General features: G+C 45.6%; 1 protein-coding gene across 7 annotated transcripts in view; it reads right to left on the bottom strand.

The window, feature by feature from the left end:
- Nucleotides 1–16,675, bottom strand: part of GOLGA3 (golgin A3) — a 46,232-nt gene extending 29,557 nt beyond the window's left edge. Inside the window, exons 1-5 of one of the 7 annotated variants that reach the window (XM_027956353.2) lie at nt 16,571–16,675; nt 10,100–10,419; nt 7,623–7,862; nt 5,335–5,447; nt 313–971 (exon numbers count right to left, since the gene is read on the bottom strand). In XM_027956353.2, coding sequence (XP_027812154.2) covers nt 313–971; nt 5,335–5,447; nt 7,623–7,862; nt 10,100–10,232 — 1,145 coding nt within the window. In that variant the 5' untranslated portion in view covers nt 10,233–10,419; nt 16,571–16,675. Of the gene's footprint in view, nt 1–312; nt 972–1,760; nt 2,105–5,334; nt 5,449–7,622; nt 7,863–10,099; nt 10,420–16,266; nt 16,412–16,570 lie in introns of those variants that run through there. The other 6 variants (XM_060400695.1, XM_027956352.2, XM_060400696.1 and 3 more) reach the window with 6 other exon arrangements.
- Between the last annotated feature and the right edge of the window lie 6,824 nt (nt 16,676–23,499).

The following is a 23,499-nucleotide window of genomic DNA, read 5'->3' as shown; positions in this document are numbered from 1 at the left end:
AGCCCTTTCCCTACATTTTTAAAGAAACAGATAAGTAAAAAGATTTAGGTAGAGAGTTAAAGCTCAAACTCTTGCCCACAGTAGGGCCTTTACAGCCAGCACAGGGCCAGAACACCTTTATGGAGACATGAATCCATGTCACATCAATGCAAGAAATCCTGGAAAGCAGAGTACCTTAACATTGCAGGTAAGCACTCATCAGACCCAGTTTCTTTTCTAACAAAGCAACAGAGAGTGTATAAATGAAATGTTAAGGACTGAGTGGGAACTCTGAGAAGAAGGTGGTGTCTTGTGGGCTCCAGCGTCACTCACCTGCTGCAGATGCTATTGGTCCGGCTTCGCGTCTCCCCGTTGACTTCCTGCCTCTGCTCTTGGTGCTCGGCTGCTGCAGCCTGCAGGACATCTGAGATGGAGGGGAACTGGCCCAGGGCTCCAACTGCGATCTCCCTGCCACTGACCACGTAGGGGGCCTCACGGGTGCCCCCCATGTTCGCTGGGATGCCTGGTGTCCCGCGGGTGGAGATGCTGCTGTAGGAGGAACTATCGCTCTCCGTCCCGTCAGCCTCGGACACGTTGTCTCCAGTCAGGGACGCATTCTCCAGGCGGTCGTCGGCCTCGGGGCACAGGCTGACCTCAGATACCACTGATGTCGCGCTGCCTCGGTTCTGCTTCAGGGAGCCCCTGGTAGAGTCCGGAGCTGGAACATTTCCACCAGAATTCCGAACGTCTGAATCTTCAGTTCTGTAATCAGCCAGAGACCGAATTTTGCTTGATTTGGAACTTTTTTTCTCCTTAGGATGTGCCAGGAGCCCTAAGCTGCCCACCTTCGGCCCCCGAGGGACACTGGTGCGCAGGAAGGAATATTCTTTTGTCATAGCCACGGCACTGGCCCTTGGTAAGGTTTCTGGGTTCAACATGAGTTCAGGATCAAGTGTGCTAAAAAGTCTCGTTTTAGTTACAGGTTGACTGGACTGAGGAGGAAAAAAAAGTACAAAAATTATGTTTAAAATTGACAATCAGCATTCAAAAATCGCCACCGAGAAAGGCCATACTGATTACATAAACAGAGCACCCTCCCGCCATGTTCCCACATCACGGGCCTTCCATTCTTGACCTCACTCCTCCATGTCCATCCCAGGGAAAGTCCAAGCACAGGCCTATCATGACTGTGACCTGATGACATTGTAAAACACCTACTAGAGCAAGTCTTTCCTCATCATGCCTCCTTCGCAAAATTTCCCTGCCTATTCTCTCATGTTTATTCTTTTAGATAAACCTTGAAATTTTTCAAGTTAAAATATTGGTCCTGTTGAATTAGAATTACCATAAATTTATAATTACTTACGGGATAATGAGCAGTTTTCCTCCATTTATTCATATCTATTTGCATGATCCTTGACAGAGAAACTTATGTAGTGTTTTATCTAGATTCTAAACCATTTTTGTTGCCATTTGATACTTAGAAATTATTTTGTTGATACTGTAAATATTATTTTTTCCTCTCTAATTTTATAACGGGTCATACTAGGATAACTACTTTTCATATCTGTATTTCAAACTGACAATTTCTGAACCCCAACTATTTTATAATATTCTAATAAACTTAAAATAATAGAATTTTCAGTTGATTCGTCAGCATTTTTCTAAAGTGTTATCAACACCTGCAAATAACAATGTCATTTCTCTTATATTTTTTGCTGCACTGGGTCTTTGTTGCTGCACAGGCTTTTCTCTAGTTGAGGCAAGCAGGGGCTACTCACTAGTTGCGGTACATGGGCTTCTCATTGTGATGACTTCTCTTGTTGCTGAACACAGGCTCTAGGGCATGTGGGCTTCAACAGGTGCAGCATGTGGGCTCGGGAGTTTGCAGCTCCTGGGTTCTAGAGCATGAACTCAATAGTTGCGGCACATGGGCTTAGTTGCTCCACGGCATGTGGGATCTTCCTAGACCAGGGATCGAACCCATGTCTCCCACACTGGCAGGCAGATTCTTCACCACTGAGCACCAGGGAAGCCCTCTTCTATTTTTTAATACTTATATCTCTCATTTCTTTTTCTTATATCATTGTGTTATCTAGAACTTCCCAACTGGCCTTGAATGAAGCTGAGGATGTGAGAAGATAACATTCCTTGATGCTAAATGAACATGACTTTCTTCTACAAATAAATTAATGTTCAGTTCATGTTATTCTATAAAGTCAGTGCAGTCGCAAAGTGGTGAGGGACAAGGTGGGTGAGGAGCATCTCAGAACGATGCTATGACACGGCAGCAAGGATACGTGAGTCGGAGCAGTGAGGAAGAGTAAGGGATGTGGGGTGGCAGACTGACTGGACCTCCCAGACAGATACACACACTATAAAGCTGCCATAATTAGAGCCACAGAGACCAAGAAAAGCCGTCGACGGACTGATGACACAGAACACAACCCAAGAACTGGCCCAAGTATTGGTGGTGTCTATAGATATTAAGGGAGAACGGCAAAAAGTGAAAAGACAGACTACAAAATCAGCAGCCTTGAGATAATTGACCAGCAGTTCACGAAGAGGCTCATTCCTACCTCTCGCCTCCATCCAAGCAAGTGAATTATATCTACATAATAAAATAAAAAACATAGCTTATGAAGACTTTTTATATTATCTCTTACTTTTAGTATAAAAATAAAAGAGGTGAATTTATATCCTTCAAATAGGGAGACCTTAAATATGATATAAACCTTAAAAGAAGTAACAGCAAAGACTAAAAGTTCTGACTGTAAACGTTCAAATCCAATGTGCAGGGTCTTCCCTGGTGGTCCAGAGGTTAGGACTCTGAGCTTCCACTGCAGGGGGCTCAGGTTCAATCCCTTAAGATTCTGTTAGCAGAGCAGCAAAGCCAAAATGAATAAAAACAAAAGGCTGATGTGCAGCAAAAAATATACCAGAAAAGAAGTCATGGAAAATTAAGAAAAAATTATTTGCAAAAATACTAAAAGGGAATAATTTCCTCATATATAGTACCAACACAGCAAAAAGACAAACTGAAAAACAAAGGCTGACAAAGACACTCAGCCAATATGTAAAAAGGTGCTTATTGTTAGGAAGTACTTTTTTTCTCAGCTATCTGAGAACAAAGATTCAATTTTTATTATTTCTAATCCTCCCAAAGATGAGAAGTCTAGCAGTCTTATAGACTGCTAAATGGAATGTAAACCAGTCCTTATCAACTAACAAATACATAAAACCTTTTACCCAATAATTTAACAGTTAAGGATTTACCCACAAAGTATACCAAGACACAAAACATTCACTGCAGCACTGTTTGCAATTTCAAAAAATTAGAGATAACCTAAAATGTTGATCACTTCGGGCTGCTTAATGCAATGCTGGTATGTGCGCATGGTTACAAAGGGTGAGGAGGGTCTCTACTGCGCTGAGGGAGGACAGGTGCGTGAGAAAGGTCACGTGAAGAGCAGCAGAGAGAGGGCACTCGCCCTGTACACAATCTTCACCTCTACATGAAGGACCTGTGCGGTGACGCTCTCAAAGTATTTACCAGACTACAAAATGGGGGGACTTTCACTCATCCTCTCTAGCCTTTAGACATGAAGTATGAATTACACTCCTAAAGAAGTATCTTTTTATTCTTAGCTTGGGCTTCCCTGGTGGCTCAGACGGTAAAGAATCCTCCTGCAATGTGGGAGACCTGGGTTTGATCCCTGGGTTGGGAAGATCCCCTGGAGGAGGACATGGCAACCCACACCAGTATTCCTGCCTGGGGAATCCCCATGAACAGAGGAGCTTGGGGGGCTACAGTCCATGGGGTTGCAAAGAGTCAGACACGACCGATAGACTAAGCACATTTTTAGTTTACCTGTTTTTGCTGGCTTGTTTTGTTTTTAATTTGCTGCATGGGGTCTTTCTTAGTGGCACGAGATCTTTGGTCGCACCCTGGGGGACTTTTGTTGCCGTGCACAGGCTCTTCAGCTGTGATACGTGGGCTCCAGAGCACGTGGGCTCTGTAGTTGCAGCTTGCAGGCTTAGTTGCCTGAAAGCATGTGGGATCTTAGTTGCCTGAACAGGGATCAAACCTACATCCTCTGCATTGCAAGGTGGATTCTTAACCATCAGACCACCGGGAAGTCCCATGTACATATAATTTTTAAAGATGGGAACTGATGTTAAATTTCACCCTGAACTCCTAACACATTAATTGCCTAATGCTGGATGACCCAGACAGAGCTTGGACTTGCGGTGCAAACCTGAGAGGCAGGCTGCGGACAGGACGGGGCATATGTACACTGGCTGGTCTGTATCTTGGTTCCGCCACTTTACTGCTAAGTGACCTTTGGCAAGTTCTTTACCTGCCTAAGTCTCACTATAAAATCTGTGGGGAAATTAATATTGCCTGACTACTGACTGTCACTGTAAGGTTTTCTGACAGGCCACCTGGATAGATGCCTGAATGCCCCTGACCGGGTGGGAGCCTCAGTCAGTTCAGAGCCTGGTGCTGGCTCTTCCAGTCTGTTTACATTGGCTTTGGAGCAGTGACACTCAAAAAGCCAAGATCCTCTCTTGGGAAAACAAATGGCCAATTCTGATAAGGACTTGTCACAACTAAATCATTCACTGCAAGTGTTTTAGTTTTTTAAAGCATGTTTTTTTTTTAGTTCGTTTAGTTTCAAATTCCTTTAATTTGAAATTTCTCAAGTTCACGATAAACTTGGATTAAGACTGAAGTGAACCTTCACACATGCCTTTCCTAGATTCACTCGACTGATTAAAAATACTATTTTCATTAGTATCCTAATGAGGGTTTCATACCTGAATAAAACTGATTTTAGGAAAGCTTATGCACATACTTTGGAGAAGGAAATGGCAATCCACTCCAGTATTTTTGCCTCGAGAATCCTATGGACAGAGGAGTCCATGCGGTCACAAAGAGTTGGACATGACTGAGTGACTAACATACATGCACACACGCTATCGTGTGTGACACGCCACACAGTCTAATACCATACAGCAAAGTTCAGCAGAAACAAACACAATAAACAAGTCAAACCCAGGACTGGCTGCTCAAGTACAGAGAGCAGTTACACCCACATGTTCGCTGCCTCTGCTTTTCTAATGGCAGATTTAGACATAAAACATGCCTGTTTGGAGGAAAGAAGGACCAGAGGGGTGGGAACCAGAGCCCCAGGAAATCTCCTCAAAGGGTGGGAACTACATGAGAAAGATGATCTTTGCAGAGACACACACAAGCCCATCCCAGCAAAGAGAAATAAACAGCAGATCCTAGAATTATGACTGACTGCCTACTGTTTTTTCCATTAGCTGGTTCGAGAGAGGGAGACTCACTCTTTCCTGCTGGCGTTTCACCCTGTACTGTTTGAGCTGTTCTTCCAGCCGCTTCCGAGCCTGCAGTCGGACCTGCTCCTCCTTCTCCAGGGGCAGCGAAGCCTCTGTTGAGCCTGAGGTGGAGAAATAGCCATTTAGAAACTCACAACACAATAGCACACAGAAGATAAATCAGAAGAGCAGCTTGGCTGTCTTGCGTTTTATTACCGATATGATTTAGCTTTAAATAATACATGGCTGTCTAGTTTGAAAGAACTGTTTGCAAACGGATGGAGAACTGTAAGCCTTGGACACTGACCACAGACAGGACCCACCTGGTGGCAGACACAGGGCCCAGCACAGGGGTGGTGCCTCTGCCAGCAGCGCACTGCCACCTATGGGCATCCCGCCAATAAAACAGGACGTGCGCCACTTGCGCCTTTTAGTAATTAAAGAACTGAACTTGAAGTTGGTGCCAGTGTGAGTGTTCTGAGGCTCCCACCAAGCTCTAACTCTGCTTCCTTACATTACAGAGGGACATGAACAGCAATCCTGATGGAACGACAGGCAGCAGCAGCTAACAGGAACATTCTACCAAACTCGCCTGCTTTACCCAGGAACATCCCAGCAGATTACCTCAGTTTCCTACCCGAGGCGACTCCAGTCCAAGGGCCATGCTCAGGGACAAGAGGGGAACTACGCTGACAACTTTCGGGCAGCTAACAAAACTTAAAATATCAAAACCCAAACTTTCACTTTGGGTAAAAAAAAAGAGCTGCACAGTGAGTGAAAGGTAGGCAAGACCCAGGCCTCCCAGCTCAGGGCCAAGGGCTGGTGAGAGCAGAGGAATGCTGTAACTGAGCCCCTTCCTGGGCGGCACCATCCTCAAATATGAATTCTGGGAGGGAAGCTGCTGTTGTTTTAAATAATCCCTAAAACCTGAGCAGTCGCCAAGAATTTCACTAGGAATTCACTAGTGTTGTTACTGATTGTGCACTCATACTCTCCATATAAGTTTCATATGAAAGAGCTTACATACTTTTCACATCACTAAGTGGTCCAGATGGCAGAGACCACCAGAGGCATGGCCTCAGGGCTGGGCACATTCCTGGGAGGGGCGGGCAGGGGAAAAGCAGGAGAACCTGGGGCCAGAGCTCACAAACCCCTCAGGTCAGGACCCAGGATTTCACACAGCATCCTGGCTGACATGCTAACAGTTTGTTTACAGAAATGTTTAAAGTATGCTGTGACACTAGCAGCATAAAGGAAAAATTCCTGTGAACACCCTCTAGTAAGCATGGGAGTGCAAGTGCAAATGAAAGCATCAAGGCAGCACTGCTGCACACCCAGCAGACTGGTGAAGGCTGAAGGGAAACAGCATCTCTGTCCTCTCACAGGGCATCAGCGCCCTTGCAATGTGACCACCCATGATGGAGATAAACACAACCACTGCTTCTGACCAAGAGTTCTGCTCCTGGGATGGAGTGCATAGAAGTGAGAGCACCAATGCTGCAACATGCACGGGGAGCTGCTCACTGCAGCACCGGTCCCCTGGCCCTGACCCGGCCACACTCGGGGCTCCTCCAGCCTTTAAAGAATGGATGTGGAGCTGCATCAACTGACGTGGGGCAATCTCCAGGTGGCAGCGCTAGGTGAGAAGAGCATGCAGTGATGTGAAGGACATAGGCCCATTTTAAGAACAATGATCCTCCCAACCTGGCTGTTTTCAGAGGCCTGTAAGGTACTATGTGAGAAGGTGGCTGACCTGGAGGAGAGGGGAGGAAGTACTGAAGCGGGGACGAGGTGTAACAACAGCAGCTGTGAAATGAACTCATTAGGTAAGATTACACAAGTCTGTGTGTGAAAACTTGCATGTTAGAAAAGCCTGGAGGCTTCAGGGCTCTCAGGCTGACAGTTTGCAACTTGTTTGCCCCTGAATCCCCAGGGATTAGCACAAAATGAAGGCTGATTAAAGTAACTCATAAAAGAAAGCCTTCAAGCTGTAACTGTCAAGATGAAATCCCCACTGCTGCTTGCTCACCCCTCCGGTGATGGAAGACATGCACGCACAGGCCCTTCACACTGGGGCCTCCAGTGCCGCTGTCACCAGCAGGCTGTGACAAAGCGTATCTTCCCTCTGAAATGGAGCTATTTGTTAAACGCACAACCCACCAAGGTGATAAAACAGCAACGACCGAGGGGCGAGCCCTTCGGGGCCTGTGCCTCTCAAGGACGGTGAGTGACAGGGGCCCGGGGGGGTGGGAAGGGGGATGAGGGGGTGGGGGAGAGCCCAGCAGGAAGATGCTTACACAGTTGCGTTTCTTGCATAGGAAGACTGAGTCTGAGGGACTGCAAAGCTTCTTTTCTAACAATGCCCTCAGCACTAGTCCCCTGAGACTTCCTTAGGTTGTCATGGAAACCAGCCACACCTGGAGACGCATCAGGACCCGCTGGCGAGGGAGGCTCTGGGAACTGTGGTGTCGGCCCATTCAGACAGGTGTCCCCCTGGCGTCCTTCATCTGAAGTTCTGTTTACCTTGGCACTGGCACCTGGAAAAGAGGGTGTGCTGGGCCATCATGTTTTAACAACTAAAACAGGACAAGAGGGAATCTAGACATGGGCGCACTCTCCACATCCCAGGAACCTGTTCACTCTACGGGGACAGCAAGCCTGTCCTTCCGAAGGGCAAGTGATGTGGACAAGTGACTCAACCTCGCAGAGTAATGCCCTCACCTGCAGGACGCCCTCTTCACCTTCCGCACTACAGCGGTAGAATTTCAGTAGTCATGTTTCCTTTTCATTTAACAAGACCAGTAAGAAATCTTACGAAAGTCTGTTGTTAAAAAAATAGTAAAAAAACCTCCACAAATCCTTAAAACGTGGCCAACAATATTTCTAATAAGCACTGTTAACAGCAGTACTAACCAGTGTCACAGCCTCACATTCACAAAGGGCTGATTCTAAAGTTATTTCAAGGCATAAGTTTATCATCCAAAATGAGACATCAAAGGTGAAGAGTTAGAACAGCTGATGAGAATGATGTCCCCAAAGGTGAGGACAGAACCCAGAGTTTATGCTTCTGACTGACAAACACCTAATGGGTAAAAACCCAAGTTAACCAGTGATGACTATTCACCTGAGTATCAAGCTCAGTCTCCTCTACTAACATTACTACAAGTTACTTACACACTAACTGAAACCTATTTTTGTATCAAAAGGAAAGTGCTCTCCCCCGATGGGCAGCCAGTTGGCAGCCAATGAGTCGAGGAGATACATGGAGAGGCTTCCAGGCATGTTCCGGGGGCTCCCAAGCACTGCAGTGCCCCAGGTCCCCATAAGGTTAGCACCACTTGGATCTCATGATGTACCCAGTATGCAACTAGGAAATTCCCTCTGTACCCAAGCAAATTGAAAATGGGTTTCTGTCACTTGAAATGTGAGTCCCAACTAACATAGCCACTTACTGTCATGCCTCCCTGAAAGGAAAACTAGAATATAAAGTGGTGGGGAGGGGGCAGACACAAAACAGAGTGGGAGGACCCCACCACAGCTCTGACATAACCGTCTGTTCTTTTACACAAACAGCTGAGGTGAGGGGTGGGGTGGGAGTGGGGAGGAAATCGTGTATTTCAGATGCAAGTTAATCAGGTCAATACCACTTCCTAATGGGCTTATCAAATCTGGGAGAGTCTCTAAAGCATCCTGCTTACATACGAAAATAATTGAGAGTCACACTGCACTTTAAAAAAAATCTAAAAGAAGGCCTAATAAATAATAAGACTTGATTGTTTCCAAACAGAAGTCTAATTATGGATAAACAAATGATGATGACACAAAAACTGGCCAGCCCCACCTCCTGGGTGCTTTCCAAGTGCTCACATTTCACATGGGCCTTCACCACCACCCTAAGATGCAGGGTGGAGAAGGAAATGGCAACCTACTCCAATATTCTTGCCTGGAGAATCCGTTGGACAGAGGAGCCTGGAGGGCTACAGTCTATGGGGTCACAGAGTTGGACATGACTGAGTAACTGACACACACACAAAGACGCAGGGACCATTCATCTTTCCATTTTTCTCAGTAGGAGAGTGAGGCAGAAATAAATTAAGGATCTTGGTTGAGGGCTCATTCCTGTTAGCGGCAGACCTAGTTGTTCCAATTGCAGAACCCTTGATCCTGGGCCAAGCTGCATCAGCCTCACCTGGCACTTAAGGAGCAGGAAGCAGCAAAGCCATTTCAGGTGCCTGAGCACTGTTTTACCAGAAGGGAAACACAGTTTCTGCTAGTAAATCAGTGCATACACATGTTACGATGTTCAAGCACACGCTGCCCAGGAAGGGGCATGAGGAAGCAGTCATTTATTCTGTGCTTCCAAAACACGAATAAGCCACTAGCTAACATGGAAATGTGACCCAGTAATCCTCAGAGCACTAGTGGCACACTTTCCAGTTAGTAAAAATCTGACAACCAACCAACCAAAAAGGTAGAATGTTAGGCAGGAGACAGTGATGTGTCAGTGAAGATCTGCACAAGCCTTATGGGTAAACCATGCTGCTCCATCCCTCTGGAGCAGAAAGCTCCAGAAAGTTCCCATTTCATTTAACACACATGGTGTTTGAGTTAAAGTTGGCCTCAACTAAAAAAATACATAGAAACACACTCTGAATGAATTATAAAGTTCATTAAGCTCTTAGACATCACTGTCTTCTTCCAAAAGGCAAGACGACCTCTGTTCTCCTGTTTAAAGGTAAGATGTGAGCAGAACACAGAGTAACTGGCAACTTACACTGGGCTTCATCCCACTGATCCAGCGGCGCCAGTGAGCCAGGGGGCTTTGGGGGGCCCTCGGGTTGAGCTGAGGTGCCGCTGCCGGATCTGTCCTCCACCAGGCCCTCCTGCACAGCCGCTGCACTGTCCATGGTCAGGGTGACACGGGCTGGGCTGACGCTCAGAGGCTACAAGTGAACTGGGAGCGAGTTCAGTTTCTGCCATTAGCAATGGCCAAAAGCTCCTGGGACGGACCACACTAGGTTTGCCATTTTGGGGAAGAGATTTACAGTCTCACAGATGGCCTGAAATCAAACCAGGTAATATCATGCATGATACCTGACAGGAATAAAAAGAGAAAGAAGGTATTATGAAACTTCGTCAGATTTGAAGTAACAAGTCCAAGACTAACATTTGGTTCCCAACATGCATTTGTATATTAAATATATTCATACAACAAGTAATCCTTGAGCACCTACAGCATCCTATTTTTTGAGGATAAAAAACTGACCCAAACCCATCTGGCCCATCCCTGAAGGCCATCTGCACTGATGACTGCTGAAAACCATCCCCCACCAGGGTGAGAAGCTCCTCCATGTAACCTGCAGAGCTCCTCCATGTAATCCGCAGAGCTGGGGGTGGGGCTTGGATGACTGAGGAGCTGTCTTCATTTATTTAAAATTAACTGACTTGTATGTAAACAGCGCATGTGGCCAGTGGCTTTAGTATTGGACACAGAGGCCCAAGTGCTCACAGGGGTCAAAGGGTGAGCTCCTCTCCCAGGAGACCTGGCATGTCAGTGCCCAGGCCATGCCTTAGAACCAGAGGTCAACAAGGAAGACGTAGCAGCACGGTAAACAGGACACTAACGGAGGAAGCATGGGGGGACGAGGACACATGGAAAATAGCCACTGGGGTCTGGGGGGCAGAGAAAGGACCTCACAGCAGGTGACCAGATGCATTCTTCATTTCTCACTAGATCTGCTTTCAGCTTGTTCTGCCAAGCTGAATTTAAGGGAGCAAAATTGCCCAAAGCCTGGCAACTGGTTATTGCTTTTGAAGTGTAATGAGGATATTATCACCTCGTTTCCTCCTCAACAGATAAGGTGCTGCTACTATTCTGCAGAAATGGTGGCATTTACTTCCTTGAAGATAAGATTTCATATTACCCTATGTACTGTTTGGTGTTTCATGAATTCCAGGACAAAAATTTACGGGACTTTCCTCCACGGCTTCCAAATGCCACATAGATGTTTTTGAGAAGAGCCTAAGCAACAGCTGACTCTCACTAGATGATCCTGTTTCTCCACAGTTCTCTGTCACCCTGTCACCCATGAACAGGTAGTCCTTAGTGGCTGGCACAACCTGTGAATACCTAGTGATGGGAACCCAGCAGTGTTTGACCTGCAGTGTCAATCATCCACACATTTCCCTCTGCTATCTGGCACCCGACAGGCCAGCAACATCATGGATTAATAAGTGCTGTTATGAATATAAAAAGGCTATGCTGACTTTTTTTTTGGTGGCCTCATGGCTTGCAGGATCTTAGTTCCCTAACCAGGGATTGAACCCAGCCCCTCACCATTGAAAGTATGCAGTCCTAACCAGTGGACTGCTGGGGGATGTCCCATGTCTACTATCAAGTGCAGAGCTAGTACTAAAACTCTGTACTTGAAAGGATCACAGATAGAATTGCGTGAAAACATGAGTAGCTACAATCCAGTGTAGTGAATCAATAAGCACCGGGTGCTGCTGGCTCATGGTGCCTGGTGCGAGGAAGTATTTGAGGACTGAAATGATGTCTGAAGGGAGGTACCAAGGTCAACCAAACATGATCCTATGTGTAATGAGGTCTCAACTTAGTTTCTGTCTCTACAACATTCGGTAACCTCTTTCATCCACGGAGACACTTTCCAGGTTGGAAGGTGGGTAGACAAACAGGCCAGTCCACAGGTCCCTCTGAAAACCACCATCTCACAGGGACCTGGCTGCACAGGACACCACTGTGACACCTGCTGAGCCTGCCCTCACTCCGTGGGCACAGCTGGTGGTAAGCTGGCCAGAGTGACACCATAGAGGAGGTGATGCCCACAAGGCCAGGCAAGGGCACACCCAGGCTGTCCCTTCACCACAGGCTTCACTTCACAGACAGGTGACTACAGATGGTCGGGCTGGGACACACACAGTGGGCTGTGGAATCAACTGTCCCTGCCTATGGTGTATGGTAAGTGCTGGCCATCCTGAAACGCTCCTTAACAAAGGAAGATATTTGCATTTTGCTTTGAAATGTCTTTGTTTCTGTCTTGTGGGGGTGGGGTGAAGCTGCCTACATTATCACATGTTCCCTAAGATGCCTGCCTGAGAGGGTAACAACAACAGATAAGTGCTTTTCAGAGCTGGCCCCTCTGTTGCCAATGCCCTTTTCCCTTTGACCACCAGGCAAATCCCCCCGGATCCTTTCATGTCTGCCACTAGGCACTGCTCTCAAGTCTCCTGAGTCTCAGGTAAAGCACCCCTCTGTGCCATCATGATACCCCTGCGTGCATCAGTTCAGTTCAGTCGCTCAGTCATGTCCGACTCTTTGCGACCCCATGAACCGCAGCATGCCAGGCCTCTCTGTCTATCACCAATTCCCGGAGTTTACCCAAACTCATGTCCATTGAGTCGGTGAATATCACACGGCAATTGTGTGTGCCCATCTCTTCCATCACCCTGTAAGATCTTAGACACAGAAATCACCACTCCAGGTCTGCCCCTACCCGCTCAAACATCCCCTACACAGAGTAGTGCTCAATGCCGGCTGCTGACAAACAAATCTCTGCCTCCACCAAGTCCTACCCCTCAGCAACCAAGCTAGTAGTTCGAAAACAAAACGATACAGTATTTGCATCCTTGAATATCCACAATGCTTTGTCAAATATAGGATAATTCTACTACTCAATGCAGTTGGGAGTCACAGTTCTGGGAGGGCAAAGAACACCTGGGAGGTACAAACTGGGAGAGCAGCATGTAAATGGCCACAGGTCAGAGAAGCATCTAAGGAGCCACAGGGAATGTGTAACTGAGGCAAGCAGTGACAACACCTGACCCTGACACTATGCAGGAAAGAGAGCATTGGCCGAGATGTTTGTGTGCACTGAGGAAGCACACCAAAGACAGAGAGAAATGTGTCAGGCTGTTTGAGCCTAATAGCAATGCACAGTCCATGCATTTACTTGCCTTTATTTGGATTTCTTGATAAACAAGAAGTCTTCTGATTCCCAAGGAGCCCTAATTGCCCCCCCCAACCCCCACCCCTTGAGATGAATGGTGCAGCCCTGGAGACCCTGTGACTGTGACTTGTTCTGGTAACTTATGAAAGTGGCTCCTGTTCACACACAGCCCTGCCTGAAGCCAGACAAGACACAGGATTCACAGAACACCAGAAGCAGCCTCTGGGGAAGGGACATGTCTCCCTATCTATAATACACTGGCATTCTCCATGTTTCCTCAGCCTCATGTGAATTTTACTTAGCATGACTCAGTCATCCAGGCCTCATTATTTCAGACTGCTGGCAAAAACAGGACAAGGACGGTTAGACAGCTGGGAGTACATCACAAGGAAGCTGCTATTAGTAACATGCACTCCATTTTGTGATTAAAAATACAGAGATCAGCCTAATCACAGTACCATTTCTGACCACCTGCATTCTGTGTTTCCCAGAGGGAAGAGATGAAGCAAAGGTATCACTTAGAACTTCAAAAAGTATGTAACTCTAGGTTCACCACTGTCTGACGTTAAGAGACTTCAGACTGAGAAACTACCATCTCAGGCAACTACGTGATCTTCAGCTTCCCCCAGACAGCAGATCACTTCGATCTGGTATACGCACATCAACAGCTCCATCTACTTCACCTTCTTTACGATGGTCCTATTGGCAATTCAGAAACAACAGAGCATGGGAATTCCATGGTGGTCCAGTGGTCAGGACTTTGCTCTTTCATTGGCGAGATCACAGGTTTGATCCCTGGCTGGGGAACTAAGATCCTGCAAGCCATGCAGCATGTCCCAAACAAAAAGAGAAACAATAGAGCATGGCCAAAGTGAAAACCCAGAAAGCCTCATGTCACTGTAGAGCAGTGTAACGTAAAGAACAGACTCAGGCATCAGACATGTTGGCTTTAGGTCCTGAGTCCTCCACACTCAGCTGTGAGATCATGGGCAGATTTCTTAACCACTCTTAGATGGTGATCCCATCAGTAAGATGATGAGAAAAAGACCAAAACACTTGTGCCAGGATTAAATGCAACAAGGGACATGCCCCATGACTTCAGTAAATGACAGCTATTTATTATTAGTGTTACTTTTTCCTTCAATTGTTTCTTGTCCAAATCAACAGGTAAAAGCCAACTGAAGATATTCTCATTCAAGAAGGCATACTGCTTGGATAAAGATACAGTGTACACACACGTACACACACTCTGTAATATTACTCAGCCATAAAAAAGAACAGAATTTTGCCACTTGTGACAACATGGATAGACCTGAAGAGCATTATGCTCAGTGAAAGAAGTCAAGACAGAAAAAGTCAAATACTGTATGTTATCACTTGAGGAATCTAAAAAACAGGACAAATAAAACAAAAAAGAAACAGACTCTGAGATACAAACTACTGGTCACCAGAGAGAAGGGAAGGGGGATGGGCAAAGTAGATAAAGGGGATTAAGAGATACAAACTACTAGGTATAAATAAGTTACAAGGATGTAATGTACAGCAGAGAATACAGCCAGTATTCTATAACAACCCTGCATGGAATGGAAAGTACAGAGTGTAATCTACAAAAATATCAGGACCCTGGTCTTCCAGTGGTTATGACTCATGCTTCCACTGCAGGAGGCACGGATTCAATCCCTGGCTTGGGAATCTCACATGCCTCAGAGTGCAACCCAAAAACAAGAAAAAAAAACCAAACCCACATCAAATTACTATGTTATACACCTGAAACTAACATAAGGTTGTAAGTTAACTACACTTTAAAAATTATACTGCTGCTTAAGGCAACTGGCAAAAAAAAAAAAAAAGGCTACTTTAGAATCTGAGTAATGTCAGATGATTTTTATTTCCTTTTCTTGCCATTCAAGGCCCATTGTAACTGAAGGCTATCACTCCAATAAAAAGTTATGTTTCCAATACTTAAGGGACAATTTAAAAAGTAAAAAAACAAACCCATGAGTCACCTGTAAATGGCTTACAATGTCCCAGGGGTTTCCAATCACACTGACAATAAAATCTAAGCCTCTTACCCTGAACTAGGAAACTGCATACCATCTGGCCCCTCCCCACACTGCATCCTTGTCCCTTATCGCTTTCTTCCTTTTTCATGACACACTTGCCATACTTCTCTAAGAACATCAGATTTACTCCTCCCTCGGGGTCATCACACTTGCTGTTCATTCTGCTTGAAACACTCTTATCCCACCGTTTTTCGTGGCTAATTTCTTGTGATAGAAACCTTAGGTCAAAAGTCACTTTCGCGGACAGGCTTTCCTACAGACCCACCCCAAGCACCGCCTAATACTCTCTCAACAATGTCTCATTTATCCTCCACTACGACGTAAGCTCAGTACAGCAGGGATCCTGACACGATTTCAGCTCTGGATTCCAGGACCTACAGTGAGTGTTGCCCATCACACGACCAACAGTTGTTGAATGAAGGCGGAGCTGTTCACGCAACACCAGCACACTAGTGACAAAGCCTGGCCTCACTCCCTCTGGAAAGTATTACTGCACCGGTGAAACGCCTCTAAGCACCCAGGATCGAGATGGAATCGAAGTGGACTCAGAGACTGAGATCACACGCGTTCTTTAAACCAAGCTTCACACTAACCACCCGACACGAAATCACGCATGTCATCTTGACATAACTTCTGCAAAAGGACAAGAGCTGTTTCTCAGCAGCTCCAACAGCAGCTGCGGGTACCCCTGAACAAATCTCTCCCTGGCACGGGTAGACAGAGCTCCGGAAGGGCTCGAATGTATGTTTACTTATGAACCCAGTTCCCTAACAGCTGCACAAGCCAGCTTCCAGGCCCGGAGGCTACCAACGGTGAGGAGCCAGACTAGCGCGGGGCGTTGCCGCTCAAGACAGAGTTGCGGTCGGCCTCCCCGTCCGCTCGGGCCCCGCCGCCCTTCTCCCAGCCCATACCCCGACTGTGCTGCGGTTCCCTGGATTCTCGCGCCCTCCGCGACCAGCGCTCCTGCCCAAGCACCACCCCGCGACCCTCACCCCGGCGGTGCGGAAGCCGCGGCGAACGCCCGGCCCGGCCGCTCCGGTGGAGACGTGGCCCCTCGAGGGGCGGAGCGCGGAGCAACGACGTAATCTGCCCCCCCGGAAACAGCCTGTACACAGTGCCTCCGTTCCGCAAGACAGAAGGTCCCTTTCTGCTAGCCCGCAGCCGCCCTCGGGCGGGGACTGCTTCAACCTCAAGGTCTGGATAGAGCCCACTCACAACTGGTCCGAAGAGGATTTCAGAAAGTAAATCTGGGGCGCCTTTGCCTTTCAGAAACGCAGCTCCCAGACTTGCCGGACCAACTCCAACAGGAAGCCGGCAGTTAAGCTTCCGGCGGAAGTGGCGTGGCCAAGCTCCGGTCCCGCCCCCGCCCCGCCTCGCCCCAGCTGTCAGTGCTTGGGCATGGTCGTTCTGGCCCCGCCTCTACCTTGTTGGCGGCATTGCTCGTAAGCACCCTGGTGGGCGTGGGTCAGTGTGGGTGGAAGTGGTGGTGCTGGCCGCTGTCCCTCTTCTAAACCCTCTACAACGCTAGTCCTTATCTTTCAGGTATGCAAGAGACTCGTGGACTTTCACAGAGGTCCAGTGGTTAAGACTCTTCCCTTCCAGTGTAGGGGGCAGCAGTTCCCATCCCTGGTTGGGGTACTAAGATCCCACCTGTGCAGTGAAACAACTCCCTCCCCGCCCTCAACAACTACTGAGCCCTCCCTCAGCAATGAGAGAAGTCTGAAAGCCACAACTAGAGAGTGGCTCTGCTTGCTGCCTGTGTACCACAAAGAAGAGGCCACCTACTGCAACAAAGACCCAGTGACTGAAACATTCGCTCAGTTCTGTCCAACTCTTTGCTATCCTATGGACTGTAGCCTGCCAGGCTCCTCTGTCCATGGAATTCACCAGGCAAGAATACTAGAGTAGGTAACCACTCTCTTTGCCAGGGGATCTTCCTGACCCAGGGATTGAACCTGGGTCTCCTGCATGGCAGACAGATTCTTAACTGTCTGAGCCACCAGGGAAGCCTAACAAAGACCCCACACAGTCAAAATAAAAAGGAAGAAAGAAAGAAAGAATTGTTGGCATAGAGCATGAGGTGAGGGTTTTTTTCCTTTCTTTTTCTGTCCATGGATATCAGATTGCTGCACTCAATATGTCAGCAAGTATGGAAAATTCAGCAGTGGGTACAGGACTGCAATAGGTCAGTTTTCATTACAATTCCAAAGAATGTTCAAACTATTGTACAATTACACTCATTTCTCATGCTGGTAAAGTTATGCTCAAAATCTTTCAAGTTAAAACAACAACAACAAAATCTTTCAAGTTAGGCTTCAGCAGTATGTGAACTGAGAGCTTCTAGATGTACAGGCTAGGTTAGGAAAGGCAGAAGAACCAGAGATCAAATTGTCAATGTTTGTTGAATCATAGAGAAAACAAAGGAATTCTAGTAAAACATCTGTTTCTGCTTCAATGACTACATGAAAACCTTTGTCTACATGGATCATAGAAAATGTGGAAAATTCTTAAAGAGATGGGAATGCCAGACAACCTTACCTGTCTCCTAGGAAGCCTCTATGCAGGTCAAGAAGCAACAGAACAGCACATGGAACAATGAGCTGTTCAAAACTGGGGAAGGAATACGACAAGGCAGCATACTGCCACCTTGTTGATTTAACTTATACACAGAGTACATCATGTGAAATGCCAGGCTGGATGAATCACAAGCTGGAATCAAGACTGAAGAGAGAAACAACCTCAGATATGCAGATGATACAACTCTAATGGCAGAAAGGGGAGAGGAAATAAAGAGCCTCTTGATGAGAATGAAAGAGGAGAGTAAAAACGTTGGTTTAAAACTCAACATTCAAAAAACATGGATCATAGCATCTACTCCCATAATGTCATGGCAAAAAGAAGGGGGAAAAATGGAAACAGTGACAGATTTTTTTTGGGGGGTGCTCCAAAGTCACTGGGGACAGTGACTATAATCATGAAATTAAAAGACTTCTGTTCCTTGGAAGGAAAGCTATGACAAATCTAGACTGTGTATTTAAAAGCAGAACCATCAGTTTGCTGACAAAGGTCCACATAATCAAAGCTATGGCTTTTCCAGTAGTCATGTATGGATGTGAGAGTTGGACCATAAAGAAGGCTCAGCACCAAAGAATTGATGCCTCCAAATTGTATTGCTAAAGAAGACTCTTGAGAGTTCCTTGGACTACAAGAAGAGCAAATCAGTAAATCCTAAAGGAAATCAGTCCTGAATATTCATTAGAAGGACTGATGCTGTTGCTAAAGCTCTAATGCTTTGGCCACCTGCTATGAAGAGCCAACTGATTAGAAAAGACCCTAATTCTGGGAAAGATTGAAGATAAAAGGAAAAGAGGGCAACAGAGGATGAGACAGTTAGATAGTATCACTGACTCAGTGGACATGAATTTGAGCACTATCCAGGAGATAGTGAAGAACAAGGAAGCCTGACGTGCTGCAGTCCATGGTGTTGCAAAGAGTCAGACATGACTTGGTGATTGAACAACAAGCAACAACAACAACAATCAAATTGTTTCAGACTGTTTATTGAAAAGTCTATCCCTCCTCCATTAACTTGTTTTTGCACATTGTCAAAAGTCATTTGGATGCTTGTTGGTTCTATCTGGGTTCTCTGCCCTGTTCCATTGGTTGGCATGCCTCTGTCTCCACCAACACCACAGTCTCCACCATGGTAGCTTTACAACAGGCCATAATATGGAGGAGATGATTCCTTCCACTTTACTTTTTTTTGACTATTCTAGCTATTCTGGGGTTCATGTCCTTTCATATAAATTTTAGAAGAGACTATCTCTACAAAAATTGTCTATATCTACAAAAATCCTTCCTGGGATTTTGATAGGAATTGCACTTAAACTGTAATTTAACTATTTAAACTTTAATAAGTCAATTTGTGGAGAATTGGCATCTTTACTATGTTGTCTTTCAACCCATGGACATGGTATGTCTCTCCTTTTATTGAGATCTTTGATTTCTTTCATCAGTATTTTATAATTTTCAGCATGCTGCTGCTGCTGCTAAGTCACTTCAGTCGTGTCCAACTCTGTGCGACCCTGTGGACTGCAGCCTACCAGGCTCCTCCGTCCATAGGATATTCCAGCCAAGAGTACTGGAGTGGGTTGCCATTTTCAGCATACAGATCCTAAACATGTTTTTTTAAAGTTTATACCTTGTGCTTAGTCACTCAGTCATGTCCAACTCTTTTCAACCAGGTGGACTGTAGCCCAACAAGCTCCTCTGTCCATGGGGATTCTCCAGGCAAGAATACTGGAGTGGAAAGCCATGCCCTCCTCCAGGGGATCTTCCCAACCCAGGGATCGAACCCAGGTCTCCCAAATTACAGGCAGATTCTTTACTATCTTAGCCACCAGGGAAGCCCAAAGTTTGTACTTAAGTATTTCATTTTCTTTGGAGTGGTTATAAATGATATTTTGTTTTAAATTTTGCTTTCCACACGTTCATTATCAGTATAGTGTAAGCCCCCTGCAGACAACAAGTTTTGGTTGTAACTTCAATTTATTTGTGAGTTCAACAAAGTTAGGCTAGGTACCTAATTAACACAATCAGCCATATTGTACTGTCCTGTAATTGATTTATAATACTGATTCAGTTCAGTTCAGTTCAGTTCGGTTCAGTCACTCAGTCATGTCCGACTCTTTGCAACCCCATGAATCGCAGCATGCCAGGCCTCCCTGTCCATCACCAACTCCCAGAGTTCACTCAGACTCAAGTTCATCGAGTCAGGATGCCATCCAGCAATTTCATCCTCTGTCGTCCCCTTCTCCTCCTGCCCCCAATCCCTCCCAGCATCAGAGTCTTTTCCAATGAGTCAACTCTTCGCATGAGGTGGCCAGAGTACTGGAGTTTCAGCTGTAGCATCATTCCTTCCAAAGAAATCCCAGGGCTGATCTTCAGAATGGACTGGTTGGATCTCCTTGCAGTCCAAGGGACTCTCAAGAGTCTTCTCCAACACCACAGTTCAAATGCATCAATTCTTCGGTGCTCAGCCTTCTTCACAGTCCAACTCTCACATCCATACATGACTACTGGAAAACCATAGCCTTGACTAGACGGACCTTTGTTGGCAAAGTAATGTCTCTGCTCTTCAATATGCTATCTAGGTTGGTCATAACTTTTCTTCCAAGGAGTAAGCGTCTTTTAATTTCATGGCTGCAGTCACCATCTGCAGTGATTTTGGAGCCCCCAAAAATAAAGTCTGAAACTGTTTCCACTGTTTCCCCACTTATTTCCCATGAAGTGATGGGACTGGATGCCATGATCTTTGTTTTCTGAATGTTGAGCTTTAAGACAACTTTTTCACTCTCCTCTTTCACTTTCATCAAGAGGCTTTTGAGTTCCTCTTCACTTTCTGCCATAAGGGTGGTGTCATCTGCATATCTGAGGTTATTGATATTTCTCCCAGCAATCTTGATTCCAGCTTGTGTTTCTTCCAGTCCAACGTTTCTCATGATGTACTCTGCATATAAGTTAAATAAGCAGGGGGACAATATACAGCCTTGATGTACTCCTTTTCCTATTTGGAACCAGTCTGTTGTTCCATGTCCAGTTCTAACTGTTGCTTCCTGACCTGCATACAGATTGATTACACAAATAATAATCTTTCCCTTGTGGCTCAGACTGTTAAGAGTCTGCCTGCAATTCGGGAGACCTGGATTCAATTCCTGGGTCAGGAAGATCCCCTGGAGAAGGAAATGGCAACCAGCTCCACTACTCTTGCCTGGAAAATCCAATGGATGGAGAAGCCTGGCAGGCTACAGTCCATGGGGTCGCAAAGAGTCAGACACGACTGAGCAACTTCACTTTCTTTCACTTTCATTTCTTTACACAAATAATACATAAAAAAGCAAACACAAAAATAAGAAAATATTTAAAATTTTACAATAAAGTACCTTTAAAAGTACAGTAGTACAGTACAACGGCTGACACACAGGGGCTGGCATCAAGTGAACAGACAAGAAGAGCTACTGACTGGAGGAGGGAGAGGAGGTGGAGTTGAAGGGCAAGCTGCAATTTCAATGACACCAGACACTGAAGTACAGGTTCTGGTTCTTTGCAGGATTCACTCAATTCTATCTACTCTCCTGGAAAAACAATGATGCAGTGATATCTGGGTAGTAGTTCTTTTTTTCTTGTCATAGATGGCACAGTAGCACTAGATTGCATTCTGAACGGTGGCTGCAACCTTTATGCACTGTTCTACATTTGAGTTCAGTGCCTCAACAACTAACAGTGCCTCCTTAAATAAAGAAAGCCCTTGCCATTTCCTGCACACCGAGAAGTTTCTCCATCTCCTCCATTATTTTTCCATGCTTCGTTGATATTATTTTCTATGTCGTTGACACAGCAGACTTTACCTATTCCGTGATCTTGTCCTTGTTCTTTAGAATCGCGCCAGTGGTTGAATGATTAATATTATAAGAATGAGTGAAGTCTATCATCATTTTGCCTAGCTCCATTCTCCCAATTGTTTTCACCTCTTGTTTCCATTGTTGTTGCTTCTTAGCAGTACCAACTACATTACCACAGCTTTTATGCTTGCTTCTGGACATCCTGGGCTTGAAATACAGAAAATGCACTGCTGTAATCTATACAGTGCTGTATGGTAAAGTGCACAGAAGCACAACCACTTGTAGAGGATGCATGCACGTGACAATATATGCCAGACATGGGACTAACTTCTATGGTTGGATATGTGAACACACGTTTGCATATTTGGAAGTTTGCAACTTGAGGATTCATATGTAAGAGACTTACTTTTTTGATACACACAACAACTTGGATGAATCTCAGAGGCATCTCATTAGCATTAAGCTGAGGAAGGAAACAAATATCCAAAGGAATATACTGTATGATAGGATCTCACACATAAAATATTCTTGAAGTGACAAAAGTACAGAGATAGGAAAGAGATTAGTGGTTGCCAAGGAATAGCGGGGTAAGTGTGACTAGAGGGGTAGGATGAAGGGGGTCCTTATGGTGTGAAGCGGTTCAGCACCTTAAATGTAGCAGTGGATTCACTAAACTGCACGTGGGGTAAAATGACAGAGGGCTGTGCCTGCACTCTAGACTAATGTCAGTTTCCTTTTTTAAAAAATTATTATTTTATTTTTGGCTGTGTTGGATCTTCATAGCTGTATGGGCTTTTCTCTGGTTGTGGCGAGTGGGGCCACTCTCTAGTTGTGGTTCTTGGGCTTCTCATTGTGGTGACTTAGGGCACACAGGCTTCAGTAGTTGTAGCCCATAGTCTTAGCTGCTCTGTGGCACATGGGATCCTCCCAAATCAGGGATCGAACCCATTGGCAGACAGTTTGTTTACCACTGAGACACCAGGGAAGTCCCAGTTTCCTGGTTTTGATGTAGTACCACAGCCACGTATGACACAACCAGTGGGGGAAACTGAGGAAATAATTAAATTAGCAATTAGAGTATGACAAACACTAAATTTAAAAACAAACAGAAACAACTGAGCCTAATTATATATTAAATTGATGGGATATCCACACATAAGAAAAAACACCTAATCTCATACATTTAAAAAGTTTTATTAAAGTATTATTTGCATACCATATACATTATTTATATTATGTGTGCACTTCAGTGATTTTTAAGTATTGATAAATTCAGCTATACTCACTAAATTTTAGTAGATAAAACTGGGTGCATCACATTTATTAAGTACACTGGATTTACTACAGATTGCTTCAGGACATTCTGATAAACCCCAAAGGATCCCTCTAATCCATGGGCAGTCACTGCCCATTCCTCCTTCTCCCAGCCCCTGACAACCACTAACCTACTTTCTTTCTCTATGGGTTGGCCTATTCTGGGCATTTCATATAAAAAGTTTCACACATTATGCAGTCTTCTGTGACTGCCTTCTCTTTTAATTAGCATAATGTTTTTAGATTCATCCATGCTTGATGTGTATCAGAACTTTGCTCCTTTTATGGATGTATAATTCCACTGTCTGGATATACACCATTTTAAGATGCACTAATCCATGGATGGACCCATTCAAGTGCCTCAAAAGAGCTGGTCAATGTTCTCAGGTACAGGAGACACAAGATCCCTGCTCTGATCCAGCTTCCTTT

Source organism: Ovis aries, chromosome 17 (assembly GCF_016772045.2).
Source record: "Ovis aries strain OAR_USU_Benz2616 breed Rambouillet chromosome 17, ARS-UI_Ramb_v3.0, whole genome shotgun sequence".
Classification (NCBI taxonomy): domain Eukaryota; kingdom Metazoa; phylum Chordata; class Mammalia; order Artiodactyla; family Bovidae; genus Ovis; species Ovis aries.
This window is presented reverse-complemented; position numbering and strand designations above follow the sequence as displayed.